The sequence below is a fragment of the Doryrhamphus excisus genome, chromosome 5 (assembly GCF_030265055.1).
Source record: "Doryrhamphus excisus isolate RoL2022-K1 chromosome 5, RoL_Dexc_1.0, whole genome shotgun sequence".
NCBI classification, from domain to species: Eukaryota; Metazoa; Chordata; class Actinopteri; order Syngnathiformes; family Syngnathidae; genus Doryrhamphus; species Doryrhamphus excisus.
This window is the reverse complement of record NC_080470.1, coordinates 25,229,978-25,253,715: the sequence shown is the minus strand read 5'-3', so window position 1 is coordinate 25,253,715 and position 23,738 is coordinate 25,229,978. Positions and strand designations below refer to the sequence as shown.

General features: G+C 41.8%; 3 protein-coding genes and 1 long non-coding RNA gene across 12 annotated transcripts; 2 read left to right on the top strand and 2 right to left on the bottom strand.

Moving 5' to 3' along the window:
* Nucleotides 1–786: 786 nt before the first annotated feature.
* LOC131129647 (cytochrome c oxidase assembly factor 7) lies at nucleotides 787–3,319 on the bottom strand. The gene is made up of 3 exons (XM_058073395.1): nucleotides 2,968–3,319; nucleotides 2,556–2,696; nucleotides 787–1,372 (listed from the first exon to the last, which is right to left on the bottom strand). The coding sequence occupies exons 1-3, from the start codon at nucleotides 3,071–3,073 to the stop codon at nucleotides 927–929; spliced, it is 693 nt and encodes a 230-aa protein (XP_057929378.1). The 5' UTR covers nucleotides 3,074–3,319; the 3' UTR covers nucleotides 787–926.
* A 10-nt stretch (nucleotides 3,320–3,329) lies between these two features.
* zyg11 (zyg-11 family member, cell cycle regulator) lies at nucleotides 3,330–11,874 on the top strand. 2 transcript variants are annotated; one of them, XM_058073388.1, is made up of 18 exons: nucleotides 3,330–3,767; nucleotides 3,855–4,020; nucleotides 4,713–4,924; nucleotides 5,002–5,319; nucleotides 5,386–5,499; nucleotides 6,194–6,310; nucleotides 6,397–6,537; nucleotides 6,764–6,940; nucleotides 7,055–7,119; nucleotides 7,329–7,428; nucleotides 7,501–7,551; nucleotides 7,628–7,789; nucleotides 7,964–8,011; nucleotides 8,106–8,303; nucleotides 8,380–8,432; nucleotides 8,498–8,595; nucleotides 8,692–8,882; nucleotides 9,707–11,874. In XM_058073388.1, exons 1-17 carry the CDS (start codon nucleotides 3,744–3,746, stop codon nucleotides 8,868–8,870), a joined length of 2,223 nt encoding a protein of 740 aa, XP_057929371.1. In that variant the 5' UTR covers nucleotides 3,330–3,743; the 3' UTR covers nucleotides 8,871–8,882; nucleotides 9,707–11,874. The 2 variants fall into 2 exon arrangements, with proteins under 2 accessions (XP_057929371.1, XP_057929372.1); XM_058073389.1 differs by lacking the exon at nucleotides 9,707–11,874 and adding an exon at nucleotides 9,008–9,677.
* echdc2 (enoyl CoA hydratase domain containing 2) lies at nucleotides 3,637–17,733 on the bottom strand. 8 transcript variants are annotated; one of them, XR_009129862.1, is made up of 14 exons: nucleotides 17,322–17,733; nucleotides 14,935–15,002; nucleotides 14,574–14,660; nucleotides 14,401–14,493; nucleotides 12,984–13,040; nucleotides 12,837–12,899; nucleotides 12,641–12,765; nucleotides 12,254–12,304; nucleotides 12,141–12,188; nucleotides 12,047–12,074; nucleotides 10,378–10,465; nucleotides 8,465–8,581; nucleotides 8,098–8,300; nucleotides 3,637–5,485 (listed from the first exon to the last, which is right to left on the bottom strand). XR_009129862.1 is itself a non-coding variant. In XM_058073392.1 (11 exons), exons 2-11 carry the CDS (start codon nucleotides 14,983–14,985, stop codon nucleotides 11,997–11,999), a joined length of 744 nt encoding a protein of 247 aa, XP_057929375.1. In that variant the 5' UTR covers nucleotides 14,986–15,002; nucleotides 17,322–17,733; the 3' UTR covers nucleotides 9,531–11,996. The 8 variants fall into 8 exon arrangements, 5 of the variants coding, with proteins under 5 accessions (XP_057929375.1, XP_057929376.1, XP_057929373.1 ...); XR_009129861.1 differs by having other exon boundaries at nucleotides 10,378–12,074; XR_009129863.1 differs by lacking the exon at nucleotides 8,465–8,581.
* Nucleotides 17,186–22,796, top strand: LOC131129648 (uncharacterized). Its single transcript, XR_009129864.1, has 3 exons — nucleotides 17,186–17,496; nucleotides 18,711–18,854; nucleotides 22,613–22,796. It is a non-coding gene; the product is annotated as an uncharacterized LOC131129648 (long non-coding RNA).
* The last annotated feature ends 942 nt before the right edge of the window (nucleotides 22,797–23,738 follow it).

Here is a 23,738-nt window from a genome sequence, read left to right as displayed (position 1 = left end):
AGTAACTATGATTACTTAGGCATATTTATATTTTTTAAAGGCTACTTTGGACAAATACAATAAATTCAGTTGCCCCCTGGTGGTGATTATCCGGATTTAGGGAACAGCTATGTGAATAAATAAAGTGTACCTTGTATTCTACCGCCCCCTGATGGTCAAACTACAACACTGACCATAAACATAGTATTCTTATGATTTTTTAAAAAAGTCAAACAAATTACCAATTTAAATATTTAGTTTTCTTTTTTAGTATACTGTTATATTTTGAAACTTGGCTAGGATGCTTTCTATTATTAGCCCAAATATTCCACTGCATACCAGATTTTTGGAAAATGTTGCACATTTTGTCTGGTTCAGACAAAGATCAGGCCTCACAGTTAGGAGACCTGAGTTCATTTCCACCCTCGGACATCTCTGTTTGGAGTTTGCATGTTCTCCCCGTCTGGGGACTCCGGTTTCCTCCCACATTCCAAAAACATGCTAGGTTCATTGGCGACTCCAAATTGTCCATAGGTATGAATGTGAGTGTGAATGGTTGTTTGTCTATATGTGCCCTGTGATTGGCTGGCCACCAGTCCAGGGTGTACCCCGCCTTACGCCCGAAGACAGCTGGGATAGGCTCCAGCACCCCCGTGACCCTCGTGAAGATAAGCGGTAGAAAATGAATGAATGAATGATTTTTCAAAACTACATCACAACTTAAGTTGTTGAAAGGATTTGATGCGAGGAAAGTGGAAAAAAGGAAATTCCAACACTTTTAGAAAAGGGACAGTTTTTAGGGTACAATTTGTAACTTCATTTTAAGAGAGCTCAGGGTGTTAGTTTGGGAAGACAAATTAGAGACAGTTGCGGCTGAGTTTCAACATATTTAGTATTTCTTGACATTTGTGAGGAGTTCAAACAGTGTGTAAACAAATTTCACATTGTCACTCCCCAAATTTGAGCTGCCTCTCCTTCTGCAAACCATGCAGCTCCCTTGCTCGATTTTTCAACAACTCGGCTTTCTTCTCGTCCTTCGCCGTCCCATCCCCGAGTTTGTACATGCGGCTGGCGTTGGCACAGCCCCACACGTGTCCCAGCTCACAAGCCCGATCGGCGTACTTCAGCGCCAGCTTCATGTCTGGCGCCACCCCTTTGGAATTGCCCTCAATGTACATGGCGCTCAGGTTGAAGCAGGATGGAGCAAAGCCACCGGAACACGCCTTCTCATAGTACTGTCGAGCCGCACTGAGGTCAGGTCCTCCCTCCATGGCGCGTCCGTCGTGAGCTAACAGGCCCACATTGTGACAGGCATCGGTTGACTTCTTTCCTTGGGCGTTGCAGGAGCGCAGGAAGCAGGAGTAGGCTGTTTTTAGACACTCTGTCACTCCACCTGGTGAGACCATTTATTTGTTTACACTTATTGAATATGTTTTAAGGCCGTAAAAGCCCTCACCATACACTTTGTATACTATTCTCATACACGAGCATTCACTCCTCTGAGCGTGCCTCATCCCGGTGCCTACCACTGTAGCGTTTATGTATCCTTGTTAAAAAATTGCACCTGCTGTTGTCCTCCTCCATCCGAAGATTCATTTCGCCGGTGAGTTTCTTCTACTGTTCATTGGTGGTTAGCAAGCAGCTCACAACAGGAAATGGCACAAAGGAGATTGATTGATTGACAATTGATTGGTCTACAGCCAATCAGGAAGCAGAACACAATGGGTGGGCTCTACATTTGGCCAAATAGGACTGTTATGGCTCCATATCCAGCCGGCTATTGTCTAATGTGGGTTACTAATATGCTCATACAGGCACTTAAGCACATATTGAGAAGAGGTGGAGCTGCACGATCTTCAACTCTCACATGAGTATACAACACCCTCTACTCGTAGCGGTAGCAATTACAATAACAGACACACAACAGAGCACTGATAAATTGCTCTAATACAGCACAAAGATGCAGAACACAACGTACGTTTATACGTGGTTAAAAAAATATGCAAATTTGTACTTAAAGAATATCAGTGAAAGATGAACCGTGATGTAGCAGGTGAACACTGTATTACAAGAATAAACTAGTAATGTAGCAAGAAAAATGTAATATTTAGGGCTGTCAATTCATTAAAATATTTTATCGTGATCAATCATATGCTGTCCATAATTAATAGTAATTTATCACAGATAGAAACACATTTTTATCAATAATAAATGTACCTTTGAAAAATACTTTTGAAGTTTTTAGTTGTCCTTTACTATGCCAGCCAGTAACCCAAATTTTATCTCACTGTTCAAAGCAAAGAAACAATCGAGAGACGGCTCGCATCTCAACACACTTTGATGCCAAGGTATCACTATATAAATGACAATTAAAAAATACATGGAGTGCTCCATTACTTGTTCACTGACAATGGAGAATCGACGTACGACTCGACAACTCAACTCACAACGACAGTACATGCAAATAACTTCTGGTCTGGTCTGTCAAATCTTAGCACAAATTTGGAATCATCCACTGTGGCTGTGATCCTTGCAGACAAATAAACAACTAAACGGAGCCATTGTGTTTTTCTTACCCTTGCCTGTGACATGGTAAGCGCCCAGTTTGTAGCAGCTCTCTGCATGGCCGTTTTTCTCACAGTTTTGTTTCAGAACTTGTGCAGAAGACTCAAAGTTTCTCTTCACTCCTTCCAAGTAGTCTGCTAACCTCTGGCAACCTGACAATACGAAAAAAAAATGCAACAGCACAACATAAAACACACAGATATTTGTGAAAATAAACATCGAAAATCACAACATTTTCAATTAATTTGAAGTGTTTTTCTCATGCGTTTTTCAGCGGGTGTTTATGTGTGTTTTTGGCATTTGCAGTATTTTCACATTGTTATTGTGTTTATGTGTTATCGCATCATTTTTATGTTTGGAGAGCTTGGTAGTCAATGCACACTGACGTGGCTAACGATACACATTTGGACATTTGTGTTTTACCTTCTGGGTCATTCTCCTTGTAGCACTGGAAGCTGTACTCCACCCCCAAATTATCCAAAAACTGCTTCACTTCGTTCTCATCTTCAAAATTAATGAGTCCTGCCATTTGGCTCGACGTGTGTGTAAAATAATCTCACTTCAGCAGCTCGTTGTGACCTTGCTGTGCCATAAGCGACCTATGTTTCAAGAGAAAAGCTTTAAATATGCCAGCACCGAAACTGTATAGTTGTGATCGAATGCTAAATACACACAATAAAAATTACACACAAAAATGTTTGTTATTTTCCAGTAATTAAGTAATAGGCAATACGCTTGAGACGAAGCAAAAGCTTCCTGGTTTGTAACAGTCCCTCACAGCTTCCCGTAGCCACGCCCCCTCAGTTACTGTACTTCCGGTGTTATGACCTTTGTTTACAGTCTGTCACTTCAAATATAGACTCGGTCGCATGCTCTAAGTATACACGCTGGTTCTATTTACGGAACTAACAGTGTTCAGGTTGTCATCCTCCAAACATGATTTGCAGCAAAGTGGGCAGCCGTCAACGTTGTGGCTCGGAGAGCGAACGGAGGCGACAACAGGTGAGCTAGCTAGCTAACTAGCTAGCTTGTTTCGGTGCTACCGATCGTCTCCTCTCGGCTGTCACCTCCTGCAACTCAGCGGGACCTTTCGGCAAGTTGACCCGTCAGCGCCAACGCCAGTCGGGCTGGAGCTACGCCCACTAGTGAGGACCAGATTTTTGTGTTGCCCGTCATCTAATAGGTGTAGTTTCACCACCATGGCCTGCAGCTTCTTCAACACGGTAGGTTTTGCTTCGTGTTTTATTGTAGTCCCTTGTAAAAGATAAGGAGCATGAATGCAAAGTAGCATGTTGCGTGTTGTTCTGCAGGACGAGGCGTCTCCGGCAGGTCTGACAGACCTTTGCCTGACCTTTGTGAGCCAGAACCTGGAGTGTTTCTGCGTGAAGCGTCCGGATGGATCTCTGTGTTTCAGGGAGGCTGTACTCTTCCCCCAGGAGCTCGCAGACCAGCTGCTGGCTAAAATGGCCACAGAGGGTAAACAAAATCTCATACTAATATTGGCAATGATGGGCCTGTCCATTGTTTGTGTGTTGTACAATCACACAACACCATTTTACTAAACAGATGTAAACAAACTAACCTACACAATCCTGTTATGACAATGACGGGGCACTATTAACATTTGTGACACCCCAAAACCTCCCAAGAACAACTGTTAGCACTGCATGCATAATAACAGCATAATAACTGTAGTTCTAATTGCATTTCAATATTTCTAAGTCTAGCCATTTTCATTAAGGCCTGAGCACTTATTTGTGTGAACCTCCAATTGACTGGGATGTTGAAGGTCCATTGAAAGCTGCTAGCTAGTACAATTAGTGTTATATTTTAGGAAGAAATCACACGGTTCTCCTGCCTTATAGTGAAGCATGCGGTTTGCATTTTGGTATATTTTAAGTCCTAATATTACAAGAATGCTAAAAAAAATATGAGAATAAAGTGACAATATTACAGGAATAGTGCCATAATATTTTGAGATAAATGCTGCAATATTAACAGAATAATGTCACCTTATTGTGGGAACAAAGCTGTAATGTTAATGCAATATTAACCAGAATACAGCTTTATTTTGAAAATAATTAGGTCATAATATTATTGAAATAAAAGTGTGAATTCAAAATGACAATTGTCATATTAAAAAATAGTACTGTATGTTCCTGCCACAGGTCTGTTGAATGACAGCACAGTTGGTGTGTTTCGGACCAGCGAGTACCTGCGGTTGAGGCGAGCGTGCATCCGCACCGCACGGATATCTGCTGAGGCCTTCCAGAGAGCCCTTTGTCCTCACAGGCTTTCAGAGCTGGATGCGGCCAGGGTCAATGCAGACCTCACCATCCCTGATATTCTGCATGGACTGGCCACTAATAAATACTGTCAAGTGTGTTAAGTCGTCTTGGTTGCACTCTCTCCAACGTTGGCTTGCAATGACAGATGGTGTTGTGTCCCATCCTGCAGGAGTCCCTCCAGCGACTTGTTCTCACGGGCCTCACCATGTCTTCCCTGGAAGAGCCCACCCGACATGGCTTCAGCTCCCTCCAGGGCCTGCGGTCGCTGTCCTTGGCCAACGTGGACTTCTACGACTCAGGCCTGGCAGACGTGTGTGCCCTGCCTCGGCTGGAGAGTCTGGACCTGTCCAACACGTCGGTCACCAACCTGAACCCGCTGCTGGGCCTGAAGGAGAGGCTGCGCTCGCTGACGCTGCACCAGCTCAAGAGGCTGGAGATGAGCACCGCGCAGCTGCTGGGCGTCATCGGACAGTTGGATGTATTGCAGGTTGGTGTACGGGAGGCGGGACTTTATGTTAAAAGCTTTCAGATAAACACTTTTTAATGCATTCAGCACCTGGACATCAGCGATGATAAACAGTTTACCTCCGACGTTGCTCGTCAGCTGCTCGGACAACCCGGCATACTTCCCGCTCTGGTTTCCCTGGATGTGTCTGGAAGGAAACAGGTATGCTTATGATTGACGTTTAAGGGGAATCATAAAAAAAAAAAAAGACTTTGTCCCCTCATGCATTTTGCTTAGGGTTGCAAAATTCTCAAAGTGTTTGAAGTTTTTAAATTAAAAAAAATATGAAGCGTTATTGTTAAATGTATATATTTGGTCGTGTGGAAAAAGTGTTTGCCCCTTACTGATTTTATTTTGCAGGTTTGTCACACTTAAATATTTCAAATCATCAAACAAATGTAAACATCAGTCAATGACAATTCAACTGAATACAAAATGCAGCTTTTAAATGAAACTTTGTATTATTAAGGGACTAAAAAAAAACCTACATGGCTCCACTTGTGGAAAAAGTGACTGCCCGCTAAATCTACTAACTAGTTGGGCCACGCTTAGCCGCAACAACTACAATCAAGCATTTACGATAACATGCAATGAGTCTCTTACAGCGCTGTGGAGGAATTTTGGCCCTCTCATCTTTGCAGAATTGTTGAATTCAGCCACAGTGGAGGGTTTTCCAGCATGAAGGGCCTTTTTAAGGTCATGCCACATCATTTTAGTAGGATTCAGATCAGGACTTTGCAATAGGAGACTGGTTTTTAAATTGTTGCTGGTGTGAATTGTGATATTGTTTTTTATAAATATCATACTAGAGTTTGCCATAGATTCGAGACTTTGTTTTTGTGTGTAAACCTTGCAGGTAACCGATGCTGCTGTTAAGGCGTTTGTTGAGGAAAGACCTGGAATGACCTTTGTGGGACTTTTGGCAACGGACGCAGGTTTTTCCGACTTTCTTTCTGGGGACGGAAACCTGAAAGTAGGATTTAGGATTTTGCATACAGTAGCTAACTGCTGTTGAATTGATTTATTTAAAAAAAATGATGTGTGTATGTGATTGATTAGGTCACGGGGGAAGCCAATGAAATGCAGATCTGCGAGGCACTGCGCCGCTACGGCGAGAGGGAGGGCTTTGTGAGAGAGGCTCTGTTCCATCTCTTCAGTCTCACACACGTCATGGAGAAACCTCGACCTGACATTCTTAAGGTTCAAACACATTGTTGCACCTAAAACCACCTTTCCGCTAAGTCCTACAGTTCAGTACAGTTTTAAAGGTCCCCTGTTGTGTAGAAACTAGCTCATCTGCGTGTTACTGTCAAAAACTGCAAATAGACACACACCAAACTCTACCGCTTGGTGGAAACAGAGCTGAAGTTCCCCCAGTTCCTCAATGACCCGTTGTCCAACTATGTACCTCCTCTGTGGCTTCCAGCTGGTAGTTTTAGGCATGAAGAACCACCCCGCCACTCTCAATGTCCAGTTAGCGGCGAGTGCCTGCGTGTTCAACCTAACCAAGCAGGACCTGGCAGCCGGCATGCCGGTTCGGCTGCTGAGCACCGTCACTCAGCTGCTCCTGGAAGCCATGAGGACGTTCCCCAACCACCAACAGGTAGCTTCACCCTCACGCCAAATGGATTCCATATAGCACTAAAGATGACGTAGACACGTCAGAATTATAGTTCATATCGAATCTTCATTCATGCACCATTTTTTCCATCTTCAGCTGCAGAAGAACTGCCTGCTGTCTCTTTGCAGTGACCGGATTTTACAAGAGGTGCCATTTAACAGGTTGGTATCATAGCCCGGAAATAAAATAATGGCCACTCACCAGCCACAACATTAGGTACACATTCCACAAAACTTTTTTCTTAAAAGTAATTTTAAATTCTCATCTTGTCTCGTCTCATAAACGGAGTGTTCCGTGAAACCCTACCATGTATTGAAATTAATTGTGGTTCTCTCTGTAGTTGTAATGATGGTTTTATATGTTTTGACAGGTTTGAAGCTGCTAAGCTGGTGATGCAGTGGCTCTGCAATCACGAGGACCAAAACATGCAGAGGATGGCTGTAGCAATCATTTCCATTCTGGCTGCTAAGGTACATCAAGCTGTCACGGGTCTATTACACATTTACAAATGTTTGATTCTAATACGTCCTTTTTATCTTCAGTTGTCCACAGAACAAACGGCTCAGCTGGGAGCAGAGCTGTCCATCGTCAAGGTAAGAGGATGCCCCTCCTTGCCTTGTAATGACGTCGGGATAAAGTCTGATAGTAAATACTGTCTGCTTGCTGTAGCAACTCCTCCACATTGTGCGTCAGAAAGCCACACAGGGCATGGTGGACGCCACCCTCAAATTTACACTCAGCGCCCTGTGGAATCTTACTGACGAATCACCAACAACCTGTCGCCATTTCATCGAGAACCAAGGACTGGATCTGTTTATCAAGGTTCTAGAGGTACGACACCACAGAAAATGATTCTAGAGTAAAATAGGAATTCTATTAAGGCATTAAGTCATTTTATGCAAAAGTTTGGGTCCACGAGATCGAGCCCAGATTTTAACATTAATTTTACGAAAAGTACAATGAAAAAAATATGACTGGACAAGTAACGCCCTCCTTTGTCTGCAGTCCTTCCCTAACGAGTCGTCCATTCAGCAAAAGGTTCTGGGTCTACTGGTGAGCTACTTCTCTTCTAAAAGAACTGCATTAAAAATATACATCAAGCTCATTGAAAACAGCTAAACGCTACATGCTAACGTCACCTGTGTAGAACAACATCGCGGAAGTGGGCGAGCTGCATGGCGAGCTGATGGTGCAGACCTTCCTGGACCACATCAGGACCCTGCTGCACAGTCCAGAAGTGGAGGTGAGCTACTTCGCCGCGGGCATCTTGGCACACCTGACGTCACGAGGGAAGGACGCGTGGACGCTCAGCCCCGACCTCAGATCCTCGCTGCTGGAGCAGCTGGTAAGAGAAAGCGATGACCGTGTGCAGAAATGTGGGTAAAGGTTGCAGCCGGTCCTCACAGCATGTCTTTTGCTAGCACGGCGTCATCATGAAGTGGCCCGCACCCGACTGTGAGATGGTAGCCTACAGGTGAGCTAAACATTTGAAAGAAGTCAAAATACCGGAAATATACTCCAATATGTTTCATCCTGCAGGTCATTTAACCCCTTCTTTCCACTCCTGGAGTGCTTCCACACGCCTGGGGTGCAGCTGTGGGCGGCGTGGGCCATGCAACATGTCTGCAGCAAGAATGGTGAGAAGAGAGATGCTTTCATACAGCTCTTGTATGGGATCTCATCTGATAAATTGCTTCATATAATAATAATAATAATAATATTGCATCACGCAGCCTTGCGCTACTGCAGCATGCTGTTGGACGAAGGTGGCCTTCAGCAGCTGGAGCGCGTTCACACCAACCCGCAAACCCACCCAGATGTCCAACTGTTGACCGAGAGCATTTTGGAGAGTCTTGAACGTCATCGGTCACGTACGGGGAAGCTGACCGGACGCCGCCTGCCACCGCTATGAGCTCCCAAAATGGTGAGACACACGCTCGTTGGCAACATCCTCTGTCCATTAAAGACGGCATGTCGGTGTCGTTTGTACAGAAAAAAGTGGAAGAACAGCGAGGGACAAATGTTCACTCGGAATCTTTCCTATTTCAGAGGCGTAACATAAGCGGGATGACGTCTGTGTGGAAGGGAATGCTAGAAATGCAGGACACGGGACACATTTCTGTATAAAAGGCATCAACTGAGAATAACGGGATCGTTTTGGCAGTTGAGATGTAACTTTTCAATATCCGTCCTTTTTCCATATCTTCTGTATAAATGGCACAGACAAATGATCGAACTGGTATTTTGCCTACTTCCCTACTAACGCTGGAAAAGCGGGCTTTGGCTGTGAAGTTTGACCGCCAAGAATCACACAAGACAGGCTGTGCCTGTGTGTAAGGGGATTATGGAAAGGCAGTACAGAAATACCGTATATATTGGTTAACACCGAAGACTCACTTCTCAATAGCCGACTTGTTCTCGTGTCATTGCTGTATATGATTGGCACCAACACAGAACAGGGGCACCACATTTCCCCTGCATTTGTCCTACTTCGGAGGTAGGTACAGTGTCTGTGTGTCAGGGAATGCCTCATTTGATAGGACAGGGAAAGTTTAACACTCCTCAACACTACCCCCCCCCATCAATGATCTGTATAAACAAGACCAACATTTTTCCTTCTTTGGAGGTAGTAAAAGAGCTGTAACAGAGGCAGGACGCCACCTGCGTGTAAAGGAATATAATAAATGCCGGATTTTGTTTTGCTGTTTTGTCGGATTTCTGTGTAACAGTGGCTATTTTTTCTTTCAGGTAACTAAAGAAGCTAAAGAAGAGGATATGATCAAGCTGTATAGGATGTGATTCTTATCAAGAATCCCCCAATTGTACAAATACAAAGGACAGAGGGTACGCATTTCTTTGCACAAAAACACACCAAGCTTATTTATATCCTTTGTGTTGGTTTTAAAACAAAAAATATATTTCAGCGAATGTGTCATGTATGCTTAAACATTAATGAGACTTCAGCATTTATGGACTTGTACTTTGACTATGGATTAAAAAAAAAATAATACAGCACGATGTGTGGTCTGGAGCATGCTGGGACTTTTCAGTTTGGGGACACCTGTGCTACAGGTATTCCCTCTCCAAGAGGCGGGGCAGTCTGCTATGCTGTAAATAATAAAACAATATGGCCATATACGGGTCTGTAGGCTGCTCATACTGCACTGCAATACTCTCTGTACTCATGTACTACATGTGTTGGTAAGCTTGTCGGCATGTTTGTGTGCATTTTTAAAAAGCGCTATTATGGAATTATGTACATAGCATTATGAAGACGTATTGGCTTGTTCATCAACGACTTGAATTTATTGTATTGAGTATTGTACTAGTGACTTTTTTCCCTGATAAATTCAGTGATTGTAATAATTAAAAAAGCAACAATAGAGGCACACAATCTAAAAGGTCAAGTAAACACTTACCTGCCACCACTTTTTCTTCTTTGCTGTCGCTTGTGCCCATCAGGAAAAAGCAAAACGTTTTGGTTCAACACTACATGCTATACGGCTTCTGAGGAAGTGCAAAAAAGAAGTACACAATTCTCTAGTTACCTTTTGCGTTATTCAAAGGTTATCCTGCTTGTAGTACTTGGACAGGATCACTTCTTGTGTGTTCAATTGTGTTTGTTACACAACTGTCATAAAAGTGTAAAAAGAAGTTATACAAATACAGTGGAACCGCCATAGTTGAGCACAGTTTGTTGAAACTGGTTGACTTCCAAGTCAAATTTTTGTATGAATCTAAAGTGAATTATTCCCTTCTCAACACTTTAGAGTTTCGTTTTAACTGTTGAGGCGTAATTTTACAGACGCCTTGGTTGAACTCCAAATTTGATCACTTTGTGTGTGTAAAACAACTCATACAAATACAGTGGACCCTCCAAAGTGGAACAGTCTATCATGTGATGCTGGTTGATGCTAGTTTTCCAATTAGAATTCATGTAAAGTGAATTCCACATTTAAACTCCAGAGTTTTGTTTTGACTTTGGAGACATTTTGCAAGAAAACTAGGAATCCAAATTGTACCACGCTGAGGCATTTGACTGCAGTTCAGTCATAGAAGAAGAAAAAAGTTATACAAATAGAGTGGAACCTCCACATTTCAGTCTTTCTCGTGAAGCTGGTTGACTTCCAAATTGTAGACATTCCCCAATAGAAATAATGAAAAGTACATCATTCATTCATCGAAACTCCCATATCAGGCATTCCATTATAGTTAAGGGGTCAAAAGAAGTGGAACCTCCACAATTGAAGTCCAAATTCCGACACTTTTGAGGCGTTCAACTATAGTTAAGTCATAAAAATAAATGTACAAGTACACTTTTATACTTGTACTTGTACAAGAATAAAATAAGTACACAGCGAACCCTCCTAAGGTTTACCACAATATCCTTCCACCAAGACCAACCTTCCAACTTCCAAAATGTTCAAATTTCAGATTTTCCCACTAGAAATAATGTGACCTGAATTATTCATTCATCAAAACTGCCAAGTTTCAACTTTTGAGGCATATTTTTTCCAGAAAACTTTGGTTGACTATGTAAAAGAAGTTATACAAATACAGTCCAAAGTTGAACACATGCAGGTTGTTCCAATTTCCCATTAGATATTACCTGAAATAAAATATTCATTCATCAAAACTCTTGTAGTTGAAACTCTGAAGTTAACCACAAATCATTTGGGGATGCTGGTTGACTTCCAAGTTGTTTGATGTTTGAAGAAAAAAACAAACATAGGAAATAATGCAAGATGAACTACGAAATCTTTACTAATTGTTTACAAATTTGTTTTTCCAGAAAATGTTTGGTCTAAATCATATCATGTTTTGGCGCCTTAAACTGCTGTATGACATTACTATGGTTATTGGTATCTTTCATAAGTTTTTATAAGGTTTGTTTTTCCCCACTTAGGAAATAAAGAATGTATATGTTTACATTGTTTTATTGAATTTCATCATCCTGAATGATTTAGTGTAGTGGTTTCAGCTTAGTAAGCATATAAAAGTGTTTATAAAAAAGTGGTTCATCACCCAAAATGATTAATTATTTGCCAATATATCGCGGAGGTCTCTTCTCTATGAATGCCGCCATACCTTCACGTCTGTCCCGTGTGGGGATGACCTAAAAACGACACACCAACGGGTTTATTAGGTACACCTGCACCAGACACTAACAAGTGGTTCTTACCTGAGCATAGCACATCCTCTCTATCGCCATCGCTGAGTTCATGTCAACCTAATGCAGTAAAAACTCAGTCACAACGCAAGTGCAACAACCAAAAACTTCTCATCATAGTGTACCTCAGTGCCTCTGTTCATTGCCTCTTTTGCCATCCGCACAGCGATGGGAGCCTGGAAGACGAGACAGGGACAGTTCCACCAATCAAACGTCAGCATTATCATCCTTGTGAAGGCAGATGTGTAATAATACTGGAGCTCGTTAGTGGTCATTGTCAGTGTTTATAAATGTAGCATGTTGGCCCATTTCTCAACCCTGGCCCGGCTGACTTCAGGCATCTGAGCTGGAGTAGAAGAAATGTAGAACGACAGAAGCCCGGAGAGAAAGACAAGAGGAGGGGTTGAGGAAGGAGTGGAGATGGGTGGTTATTAAGAAAAAAATAAGGATGAGGAGGAAGATGATGAGGAAGTTGCCTGGAGGTGGAGGGGATGAATCGGAGGTGTTCAAACCTGCGGCAGGATCTCTCTGGCCAGGGTGAGTGCTTCTGAGTAAGCGGCGTCTCCAGTCTCGTTCTGTTCCACCACTCGGTTCACCAGGCCCATCTCCGATGCCTCCCGCCCTTCCACGCGCCTCCCTGACAAAAAAAAGCAGCATGCTGCGTGACTACTCCATGTACGTCCCATGCAGTGATTGTTGTGTTAGCACCTGTGAAGATCAGCTCCCTGGCCAGAGTGATGCCAACGGTGCGCGGCAGCCGCTGACTGCCCCCTGTGTCGCACAAGGCCACCTCAAGGTCAGCCCCACTGGCGGGAAAAAAACGTCCTTATACGGCGTTAGCGTGCGATGTCTTACCTGCCCCTGGGAGCAGCCCTCGTGTCGTCTCAATCAAGCCCATCTGTGCCGAATACGCTGAGCTCGGGACAAAAACCAGAGCAGAAGGACGCGTGAAGGTGGGTTGCCGATGAGCGTCATTAAGACGGCGAGGGGCGACATAACCTCGGACTGATTCCTCATGTCAACAACACCTGCTAACCTCGCTCAGCCACAGATTCTACCCATGGTGTGGATTTAAAGGCCCAAATATGCAAGGTTTGATGCATGAAAATGCTCATCATGACTAAGTAGAGTGATCACACAAGTGTAAAAATAAGTGAAGAACCATATGCAAAATGCATATGCAAAAGCAAAACTACTCACCCTTTTACGATGTCTGACGCACATGTAACAAAGCTTCTATGGTCATTTTCATGCTCAGCATCAATGCTTTGAGTCATAACTAACATCGCTCCTCTCTCCAGTTATTAATGATAACCACCACCTTGCACAATCGCAATGAACAGAGCGAGTCAAAATAACACACAGCCAGTCACGCACAGAGACATACATGCTACATATGCATATCGTTCATGATATCGCCCCTCCCACCAGTTATTTCTGATAACCACCACCTTCCATTATAGAAAATGAACAGAATGACTCGAAATACCCCCCAAAGTTAAATCTCACAGTACATTCCCTCATGCAGGGGGCCAACATGTGTTATATATCGTTTTTGGTTTTTTTATATTCTATTTCTACAAAGTATGCTGGAAAATGCTAATTTCCCCATGGAGATGAATAAAGTATCTACTTACCTACCTACCTACCTACCTACCTCCCTACCTACCTACCTACCTACCTACCTACCTACCTACCACTCCTACCATTGGTTGTTTGTGATAACTACCACATTGTATTAACGAAATAGAAGAGAATTACTTAAAATAAAGTATAGTAAAATATAGTTCACTCCTCCCACTGGTTATTTGTGATAACCACCACATTGTACTATAAAAATCAAATGACTTGAAATAATCCACAATGTCAAACCCCACAGTAGGTTTGATCCCGCACGGTGCCATACATGCTACGTGTGTCATATAGATAATGCAATCACTCCCCCACCAGTTATTTATGATGATAAAAATGAACAGAATGAAATAATCTGCAAAGTAAAGCCCACAGCGAGCTCACTCATGCATGGGGCAGGCATATGTGTCATATACTTCATTCAGTTGCTCCTCCCGCCGGTTATTAACGATAACCGTAACCTTGCACAATAAAAATAAACGGAAAGTAGCAGAAATAATCCACAAATTCTTCGAAGGGTGTGTGTGCCTCCAAGTTTTATCCACTTTATCTCCACTTTTATTTTTTCACACTTTGCATTTTAAGATGTGTCGCGAAGCCTGCTAATCATGTAGCAATCTAAAGACGTCACGTGACTCACCAGCAGTGCGAAGGTCACAGGCCAAGGCGAGCTCCAGTCCTCCTCCCAGAGCCACTCCATCAACGGCTGCTATGGTGGGCATGGGCAGCGAGGCTGATTGAATAAAAACACGCAAGTAGTAGTACTAGTACTAGTACTAGTACTAAGTCATTCTACACTCTTCTTGTTCATACCTATTTGAGTCATGAGGCTCCGCAGGCCGTGAACAAACAAATCGGATTCTCGGTCATCCATCAGCGCTCGTTCTTTCAGGTCGGCGCCTGCAAGGAGACATAACACCATTATCGAGGTTTTCTCATGGCATCGATCATTGGGCCGATTAGGCTAGCCCACCAGCACAGAAGACACCAGGAACTAAACTCCTGAAGACGACCACACGCACTGCTGAGTCATCGTTGGACAGCGTTGACATCAGCGCTCTCATCTGCTCACACAAACATCTCACTTAGCCGGCATGCCCATGCCCATACCCACCCAAGTGTGTGTGTGTGTGTGTGCGTGTGTGTGTGTGTGTGTGTGTGTGTGAGGACATACCTGGGACACAAACACATGGCCCAGAGCATTTCGGGCCTTGTGCCGACACATGAGCACCTCCACGATACCTGGAAAAGACAAAGAGTGATTGCTTGTCCTGGTTTGTCGTAAATGAACACGATGCGGCCGATGTCAGCGACCAGTTGTTCACGTGACGCTGCAAATGTTTGGCTTTGCTGTTGTGTCAATGAGGAGAACATTTTGGGACAAGGGTCAAATATTATACATGGCTCGGTGTCAGGCAGGAGAACCATGTGACTTCCCACAGCCAATCAGCAAACAATAAAAACAGGATTAAATAGAATGAAAAAAAGTATAGTATATTAAACTGATATAGTGTATATATACATTAATTGTACAAAATATAAACTGTTTGTATATGATTTTCAATAATCATACATAAATATAAAACATATTAAAATGTATTTATAGATTGTTGTATATTTTGTATTAAAATAATTTATTTAAATAAACTCTAAAATAGCAATATCAACTTTTTTATACTTATACTAAAAATGAACAAAGAAATGCCAAAGCATTAGATTTTTGTATATCCAACATATCAGACAAATATATTATTTTCATAAATAATAAAATATTTTGAAAACATAATTGTATTTAATATACGTATGTAAAAACATTTTTTACATTAAAATCACTATTTTATATAAACAACTCCAAAATAATAAAATAAACAAAATACTTATACTTATATATATATATATATATATATATATATATATATATATATATATAATACAAAATATTATTTTAATAATAAAGTTTCAAAATAAGTATATTTTTAAATTATATGTAACAAAAAGTATATAAAAATAATACTGAAGCATATGACATATAAATATATATTACTGATGATATAAATATAAAAATAATTGCAAACACTACATTCAGATGCCATTTTTCTAAACAAGATCCTTTATTGAAATTGGACAAAATTAGTTTGAAAGTCAAACAATGTAACTTTATAACTAAATGTATAACTTGAAAAGAGTTGTGTGATCAACGACAGGATTCTTGTTCAAGTATTTCAATAATCAATTTAATCACAAACGTGGCTCAAAACCAATATTTTCTGTTAGTTTGATGTGAGTATCTTTGAAGTGTCCCATAGATCAGTGTGTTTCAACCTTTTTTGAGCCACGGCACGTTTTTTACATTGGAAAAATCTTGTGGCACACCACTAACCAAAAATGTTACAAAATGTCACCATGACCTCACACATGCATCAATAAGTCTATCAGAGGAACAAGGTAGGTGTTGCCACACGGACCAATATTACATTGCTCTGCCAGTTTTTACACCACAGACACTCGACAGTAGCCATGTTTTTACATGACGAGTTTTTCTCTTTCCGAATGACCTTTCGGGAAACAATGGTATCCATAGAAAGGAATATTCCAATCTCTTGTCTACATGCGCTGTGAAAATCAACCAGAATCAATAGGTATCAATAGGAGTCAATAGGGCATGCGCAGTAAAACGTAAACATCAACATCACGTGATACCGTCTTCCCCAAGTTTTTCTTTCACTTGTTGGAATAACTCTGTATTTACAGTTTTTCGACTGTCCAGTCTTGAAATTTAGTTTGAATCAAAAACAAACTTTGCTTAGTCCAGTGCCGATTGCTCGCCTCCATTTTTAAAACTGAAGAAGGTCTGGATCTGCGTGTTACGTCATATCTGAGCATTCGCTGAAAGAACGCACCCGGGATGAATTTAAACAGTAAAAGAACAAATTCAATCTTGCTAATATTTTATAATTAAACTCAGGACATGTTTTATATAGATATATATTTTCTTTTTTAATAAAACTGGACTTGTGAATAAAGTATAGAAGGGTTTAGATTCTGTTTCACAGATGGCGCTAATGCACACGAAAGCTGCTTGCCAACCACCAATAAACAACAGAAGAAGAAAAACACCATGAAGAAGAACGCACCCTGACAACTTTCCGTTTGAGCGGGTACAAGATACCTCAATCGGATTGGGGAAAGGAATATTCCATCCCTGTTCAATTCTTTCCGTTTGAGCAAATAAACCAAATGCAATTGGAATATTTGGGTCCATGTATACTATTGACATAATGGCTATTGACATAATATTTGCAAATGATGATTAATAAATGTTAATTATAAAAAGTGATATTGGATAATTCCTCACGGCACACCTGGCGGTTTCTCAAGGTACACTAGTGTGCCGCGGCACAGTGGTTGAAAATCACTGCCATAGATTGTCCTGATGGGATCGTTGTACTGCTAACAGCCATTAGGGGGTATATCAGTGGTGCGTTTGAGGAACTTTGAGTCCATCGCATCGTGTACTACTGTGTTTGCGTGTATTTGAACAGCATGAGAGGGTGTTCCTACCATCGTAGTTTCCTTAGGTCAACCTCCACAGCACCCGTAGGCTCTGTGTGCTGTGTGCGGCAGTGAGAACCACCGAAGCCGGCCAACGCTCGAGCACCTTCCCGTGCAGCTCGGTCGTCGAAGCGGCGAGAACCTGCTAACCGACCCCGCGACGACAACACGCACCTGGTCGTCGGTAGGCAGCGAAGAAGCGATAACATGCTATCTGTTATCGTTCGCGTTTCTCCAAGGAGAGTGACGCAGTTCCGTGAAGTTGCTGGGAGTTTCTTTTTTTCCTGTTGGGGAGGAGCTTGATTAACATGGCCAAGTAACATTCCGATGATGTTGTCCAATAGTTTTTGAACGCAGCTAACGTGCTAGACTACACTAGAGTTGATGAGTATGAACGATTCATAGTCTGCGGGGCATGGTGTTCAGGTGCAACATTTTGGCTCGGACATGAGAAACATCCCATTTTGTATCGTTACATAGCTAGCGTAGTTTTACGTATTTTAGTAAGGGAAGTTATATATATATATATATATATATATATATATATATATATACACACTATGCTTATTATTATAGTATAGTATATAGTATATTATAGTATATAGTATAGTATAGTATTATACTATACTAATAATTATAATAACATTATTAATATTATTAATATTATTATAACGTATTATAAACATACCATTAAGCATACATATGTGTAAGATATTGTAATGTGTATATTTGCAATAATATATCATTATAAATGTTGCTTTAAATACTCTATGTAATATATAATATTACTTTTAATGTTACTATTTTTATATAAACAAATTTAAAAAGTTATAATTATTTTATATTTATAACATCTAGAAATATTCCCCATTTCGATAAATATAATAAATATATACATAGATATTTAAATATTTTAGATATACAATAAATAAGCATATTATAATATACATTAGGGGCACCACCGGTATTAATTTAGTCTAATTGCGTTTGATGTTTAATTAGTGGATTTATTGGGGTACAGCTTCTATTAGAGTAGAAATATTTCACCATTTTTGTTCCATACGTTTAACATTGTGGCTTGGGTTTAAAGTGGCATCGTTAGACTTATGGTTAGTATCGTTTAGGGATTGAAACACACACACACAAAGCACAGAGGCTTTTCCATCAGGCTGGCTGCCATGACTATGCATTATTGAGCAGGTCTTTACAGGTTATGCCATTACCGCCAGACACTGACATGACTGACTGAGCAGAGACAGCTGTGTGTGTGTGTGTGTGTGTGTGTGCGTGTGTGCGTGCGCGCAGACAAACCGATGTAAATAAATCAGGTGTAATTAGGTATTTGGCTGTAATGCGGAGATGTAAAAGAATAGGACTGAGGTCTGTGTTCGTCTGCAGCTTCTGTTGCACTGAAATCCTACCTGATGGCTCAGCAAGCTTCTACTCCTGGAGGGCAACAAGTCAACACCGTTTGTTCCGTTAGGCCCCGCGGTGTGCCTTGCCCTTCTCATGTGTGCACGCAGTGAGACGGAAAACTGAAAGGTAAGAGTCGTGTCCCTGAGACACAACCTGTGACTTATGGACAGTGAGATCCCTAAAAACAACAGAAACTAAAAAAAAAGATCTTTGAGAAGCATTCTTACAGTAGATCCCTAAAAACGGAGTGGCCACGTCATAGAGAGGCTCTTTTTGCAGTAGGTCCTTAACAACACAGTCATTTTAAGGAGCACTGACTTGCATTTGTTTCAGTTGGTCCCAAAAAATAGCAGTGTCCATGTGTCATTGAGGAATACTAGCATTTTCTTTCAGTAGATCCTAAAAAAGAATGGCTCTATAACCAGCCTTTTTTTCTGTAGATCCCAAAAAATAGCAGACATACGTATAACCGATCTTTGACTCACATTTTTGTTACAGTTGGTCCCAAAAAACAGCAGCGTTCACGTGTCATACTGTAGATTACTAGCATTTTTTTTCAGCAGATCCTAAAAACTGCAGACGTACAATTGATCTTCACTCACAGTTTGTGTATATCTCTAAAAACTGCAGACATATAATAGATCTTTGACTTAGCATTTTCTTTAGTAGACGCCAAAAAACAGCCAACAGAAATACTTTCCTATGCTTTCCAATATGTTGCTATAGAGTATGTTATACGCATATGAAAATAGAGGATGTTTGACTAGCATCTTTTGCAGTCAGTCCTTAAAAACAGCAGTCATGTTGCATGTTGTCTATGATCTGTTTCAGTAGATCCAAAATAAGCAGACATATAAAGGATATTTGAATAGTCTACTTTTTCCAGCATGCTTTTAAAAACAGCAAGCGCTCCTGACGTGTAGAGGAAGTCGAATTTTTTTCATTTGGTCCAATAAAGCTGCATCGCTTCCCCTCCCATCCAGCAGGGGGCAGCCTCATCTCAGACAGTGGTTCTGTTGACCTTCGCTTGACTCTATAACGTTCTTCTTCCTCCTGTGACTCCTACCACTACTCCACCCATCCCTGGCTGTCTGGCCGCAGACACACGTCCAGCGTCCGCCTCATCAACGCCCGCCAGCGGGCAGAATTTGGGCCTGGCGAGGCCTGCCGGTGGTGCTTGGTGACAGGGCATGAGTCAGAGTGATCCTGTTGGTGCATGTGTCTGCCAAGGAGCGAGACAACACAAGTGATTGATGCGCTCAGGGCATGGACATTGTGTTTGACCTTTGCGTCTGAATGCAGCACACTCGACTCTTTACGTCCGACCCATGGAGCTTACATCCAGCCAACAAGGAGGAAAAGAGTCTCTTTTGCAGCAGGCCTGATATCTTAAGCTTATTTCTATGCGTTTCTACGTTCTTGTATGGGCCTGATGGATTTTCCATCTTCTCACAGATTCACAATTGCTTGTTTTTCCACCCATAGACGTCTCTCTGGTTTTCATGTTGTTTTCACCTCTAGATGCAGTCCACACAGGCAAAACCTAGACATTCAGTCTCCAGGGGAACCTTGGCCCTCTCCCGGGCACGCCTCCCGCCAAGCCCACTCCGCTGTGATTGGTCATGCACCCAAGCAATGTCGAGGACTTCCGGACAGCTGCCGAAGTCATTTAGTCCGATTACTTCTACAAGATAAATGGAGTTAGGACACTGATCAATTGTTACTCTTACTCTTCAACACGACCAAGTAATGTTGAAAAGGCGTTTTGCCGATAGTCCAGCTTCACTTTTAGTTTCTTTCTTTCGGCTTTTTCCTGATTTCGGAGTCACCACAGCGGATTTTTTGAACCGCATACTGATTTTGGCTTGAGCACTTTATATTCCGGATGCCCTTCCTGACGAATACGGATGATGCTTATGAGTGGCGTTTCGAACCCGGGGCATTAGCTCCAGAATGCTACATGTTCACAAAACAGTCCCGTGTGAAGTGAAAATGGATAATAGGTCCTGTTTAATTGGCCAGAGGTGCCATATAAAGGGGAAAAATCAGGACAATTCCAAGGTCCCTTGACTGCCAGGGGGCCCAAAAATCTAGTACTAATAAAGTACTAATAAAATGAGTAATTAATAAAGGGGGGGTGTGTGATTTTTTTATGGGGCCCCAGAATTCCTGGCTGCATCCCACCTACTGGAGACTTTGGATGTGAGAGTACATACATAGAGCTCTAGCAGGATTTCCAGGTACGTGAGAGCTAGTAGTATCTTCCACTGCTGACAAAGGCTGCTCATCTTGTCCAATGAATTCAATTACTTTTCGGGTTATTTGCTTAGCCTTCTGACGGTCATGCACATACGGGCGAGTGTCCACATGGCTGCTTAGCTGCTGTTTGACTGATAATCACGTGTTTTTTTTTCTTCAAATGCCATATGACATTAAAGCTTATTAATGTGCTACCCTCCCCAAGATAGTTTTCTTGGCGTGTGTTGGCAGTTTAGTTCCACAACAGACATGATTGTTATTCATTTGGCAAGTGGGAGGATGCCGCTGCCCAAGACGTTAGTTAGGGCAAGACGTTATATGCACACAGAGATTGCTGTGGGCTAAAATAGTAGATCAGTGTAAAAGAGGCTACGGTTTGTAAATGCTAGCATTATGTGCTGCCTTAATTTCTTGTTGCTGTTCTTTACCGACATTGGATGGGGCAGTGGCAGAGCCAGAAATGTTTCATTGGGGTGGCCAAGGTGAGAGCATTACTCACATAGGGGTGGCAGTGAGCTGGTACCTGAAATGTCTGGATGGCCAGCGGGGTGGCCGTGGCCACCACATAGCACCACCACTGGATGTCATAACAAGAGTAGTGTAAGGGATTGTGACGCTCACAATCGTCGCTGTCCCTTATTCGCCGCACCCGAAAGTGCAGTCGCAGCAGTAGTCCACCTTCACCGCAAAGCTGGATAAATGCCAAATGTTCTGGTTTAATACTGTCATTTTGTAGTATTACTGTGTGAAAGAGGTATTTCCGACCTGACAAATGGATTCCCAGAAAGACACATTCCCATTATTTTTGTCCATATAGATAAGGTCAGATGGAATGAATGGAAGGAATAAAGTTAAAAAACAAACACTTTGACCACACACGCACACACACGCACACACACACACACACACGCACACACACCCACAATCACGCCACGAGCTATAAACCTAATCAGTGTACCTGAGGGATGATCCTGGCCTTTGCTGTAATTACATTAGGGTGATGAAGGTGGACAAGTTCTGGGAAAAAGAACCTGCAGGCAAGGTCTAAGTGAGGCAAGATGGCCCGAGAAGTTATGACCATATTGAGCAGAAGGAGGTGGGCGGAGTTATAACAGGAAACCAACCTGCTTTTATTTTTTTTTAGAATAAATATCTCATACGTAAAGGTGTCACCATATATGGTAAGTGGGGGCGGTGCTACCACTGCATGCAATAGTGTATGCAACTATTTCAACTTTCTTCTTGTAAATGTTTTTCTCATAATTCTGAAGTTATTTCCATCATATTTTGACCTATTTTTGTATTGTTAGAACTTTTTCCGCAAACCAAAATTTCCAGAAATTACAACTTTATTTAGTTTTCTTTTTTTCACATAATATTATGACTTTACAAAAACAACACCTATGTCTTAAATAATACATAAGTAGTGAGCATAAATGTGGAAAAATATGAACTAAATAAATATTTATTCAACTAAAATGCAGTTATTTTTCCAATGCTATTCTTGTAAAATGACAAGTTGTTCTCATTAGAGTGCAACTCTTTTGTATTGACAGTTTGACTTTATTCTAATGAAATTACTGCTGATTTTTCCATTTTTGCCCTTGTTTTTTTATTTTTTTTAGAATGTGCTGCAACGGTGGACGAGTGGTGACCCACCGAGGAGACCCGGATTCGATTCCCCTCTCTGGCTTCTCTGTGTGGAGTTTGCATGTTCCCCCCGTGCATGGGTGGGATACTCTGGTATCCTCCCACATTCCAAAAACATGCTAGGTGAATTGGTGACTCCAAATTGTCCATAGGTATGAATGTGAGTGTGAATGGTTGTTTGTCTATATGTGCCCTGTGATTGGCTGGCGACTGTTTTTTTCTTGAAATGTACTGTAGATCACGTCTTAGCATATACAAAAAGCAAAGTTAAGTTGGACTGATTCTGAATAACAATAACGCAGCATGAATAAATATTGCATACATAATATTGTGATTTCATGACCGGTCCTTTGCAGTATTTGCAACACATCTGTGTGCAGCGTTGATGCTTTCGAAGCACATTTTATGCCTCCGAGGGTCACACAGAGGTCGCTGACCTTTCCCTCTGTCTGTCATTTCAGCTAATGAAGCAACCTAATACTGATGAATGAATGCAATTGTTACATCATTACCAGAGAAGGAAAGTATGGCGCATATTTCAGCACCTTCACAGATAAGTGAGCTTAATGTTTCTATAAATACTCATTTTCACTATTAGGATGGGTGGCACACATAATCAAATTTATGAAAAAAAAAGATGATGCCCGCTGTGGAAGGTCAAGCCTTTAACCTGAAAGCATTTTTCAATGGAACAGAGGCTGCATGTGTTTAGTACTCTGCTAATGTCCTCACACATGTGGACAGTACAAATGGCATTTTTTACAGCATGCACTCCATTCCATGCAAAGAAAACTCTCATATTCATCCACCATATAGCTCCATATATGATCCTAAATGATTCATGCACACATTGGTAGGCAGGCCAGGGTACGCGACACAATGAATTAGTCATGACTGCCATGTGAAGTGGAGCTGACAGGAGAAAAATTGCAGCCTGTTGAGTTGCGCTGCTGATATCCATCTCTTGTACTGATGTGTCAGGAACGGAGGAACCAAACGGAGCCTGGAGAAAGACGTTTCTATTTGATGGGAAAGGGGTGGGGCGGCCTGTCTGCCCCCTCTGTGTCAACGGTTTGGTGTCTTAATGACCCGACTTGATCA

Excerpts from the sequence above, each read along its gene's own strand:
- LOC131129647 (XM_058073395.1), bottom strand. The coding sequence starts at position 3,073 with ATGGCAGGACTCATTAATTTTGAAGATGAGAACGAAGTGAAGCAGTTT. Across the intron at positions 2,697-2,967 it reads CAAGGAGAATGACCCAGAAG|GTTGCCAGAGGTTAGCAGAC; the intron begins GTAAAACACAAA and ends TCGTATTGTCAG. Across the intron at positions 1,373-2,555 it reads TTACCATGTCACAGGCAAGG|GTGGAGTGACAGAGTGTCTA; the intron begins GTAAGAAAAACA and ends TGGTCTCACCAG.
- zyg11 (XM_058073388.1), top strand. The coding sequence starts at position 3,744 with ATGGCCTGCAGCTTCTTCAACACG. Across the intron at positions 4,925-5,001 it reads CCACTAATAAATACTGTCAA|GAGTCCCTCCAGCGACTTGT; the intron begins GTGTGTTAAGTC and ends CCCATCCTGCAG. Across the intron at positions 8,012-8,105 it reads AAAAGGTTCTGGGTCTACTG|AACAACATCGCGGAAGTGGG; the intron begins GTGAGCTACTTC and ends TCACCTGTGTAG.
- echdc2 (XM_058073390.1), bottom strand. The coding sequence starts at position 17,635 with ATGTTACTTGGCCATGTTAATCAAGCTCCTCCCCAACAGGAAAAAAAG. Across the intron at positions 15,003-17,321 it reads GACCTAAGGAAACTACGATG|GTATCGTGGAGGTGCTCATG; the intron begins GTAGGAACACCC and ends TGTCTTTTCCAG. Across the intron at positions 13,041-14,400 it reads CTGTGACCTTCGCACTGCTG|CGTATTCGGCACAGATGGGC; the intron begins GTGAGTCACGTG and ends TCCCGAGCTCAG.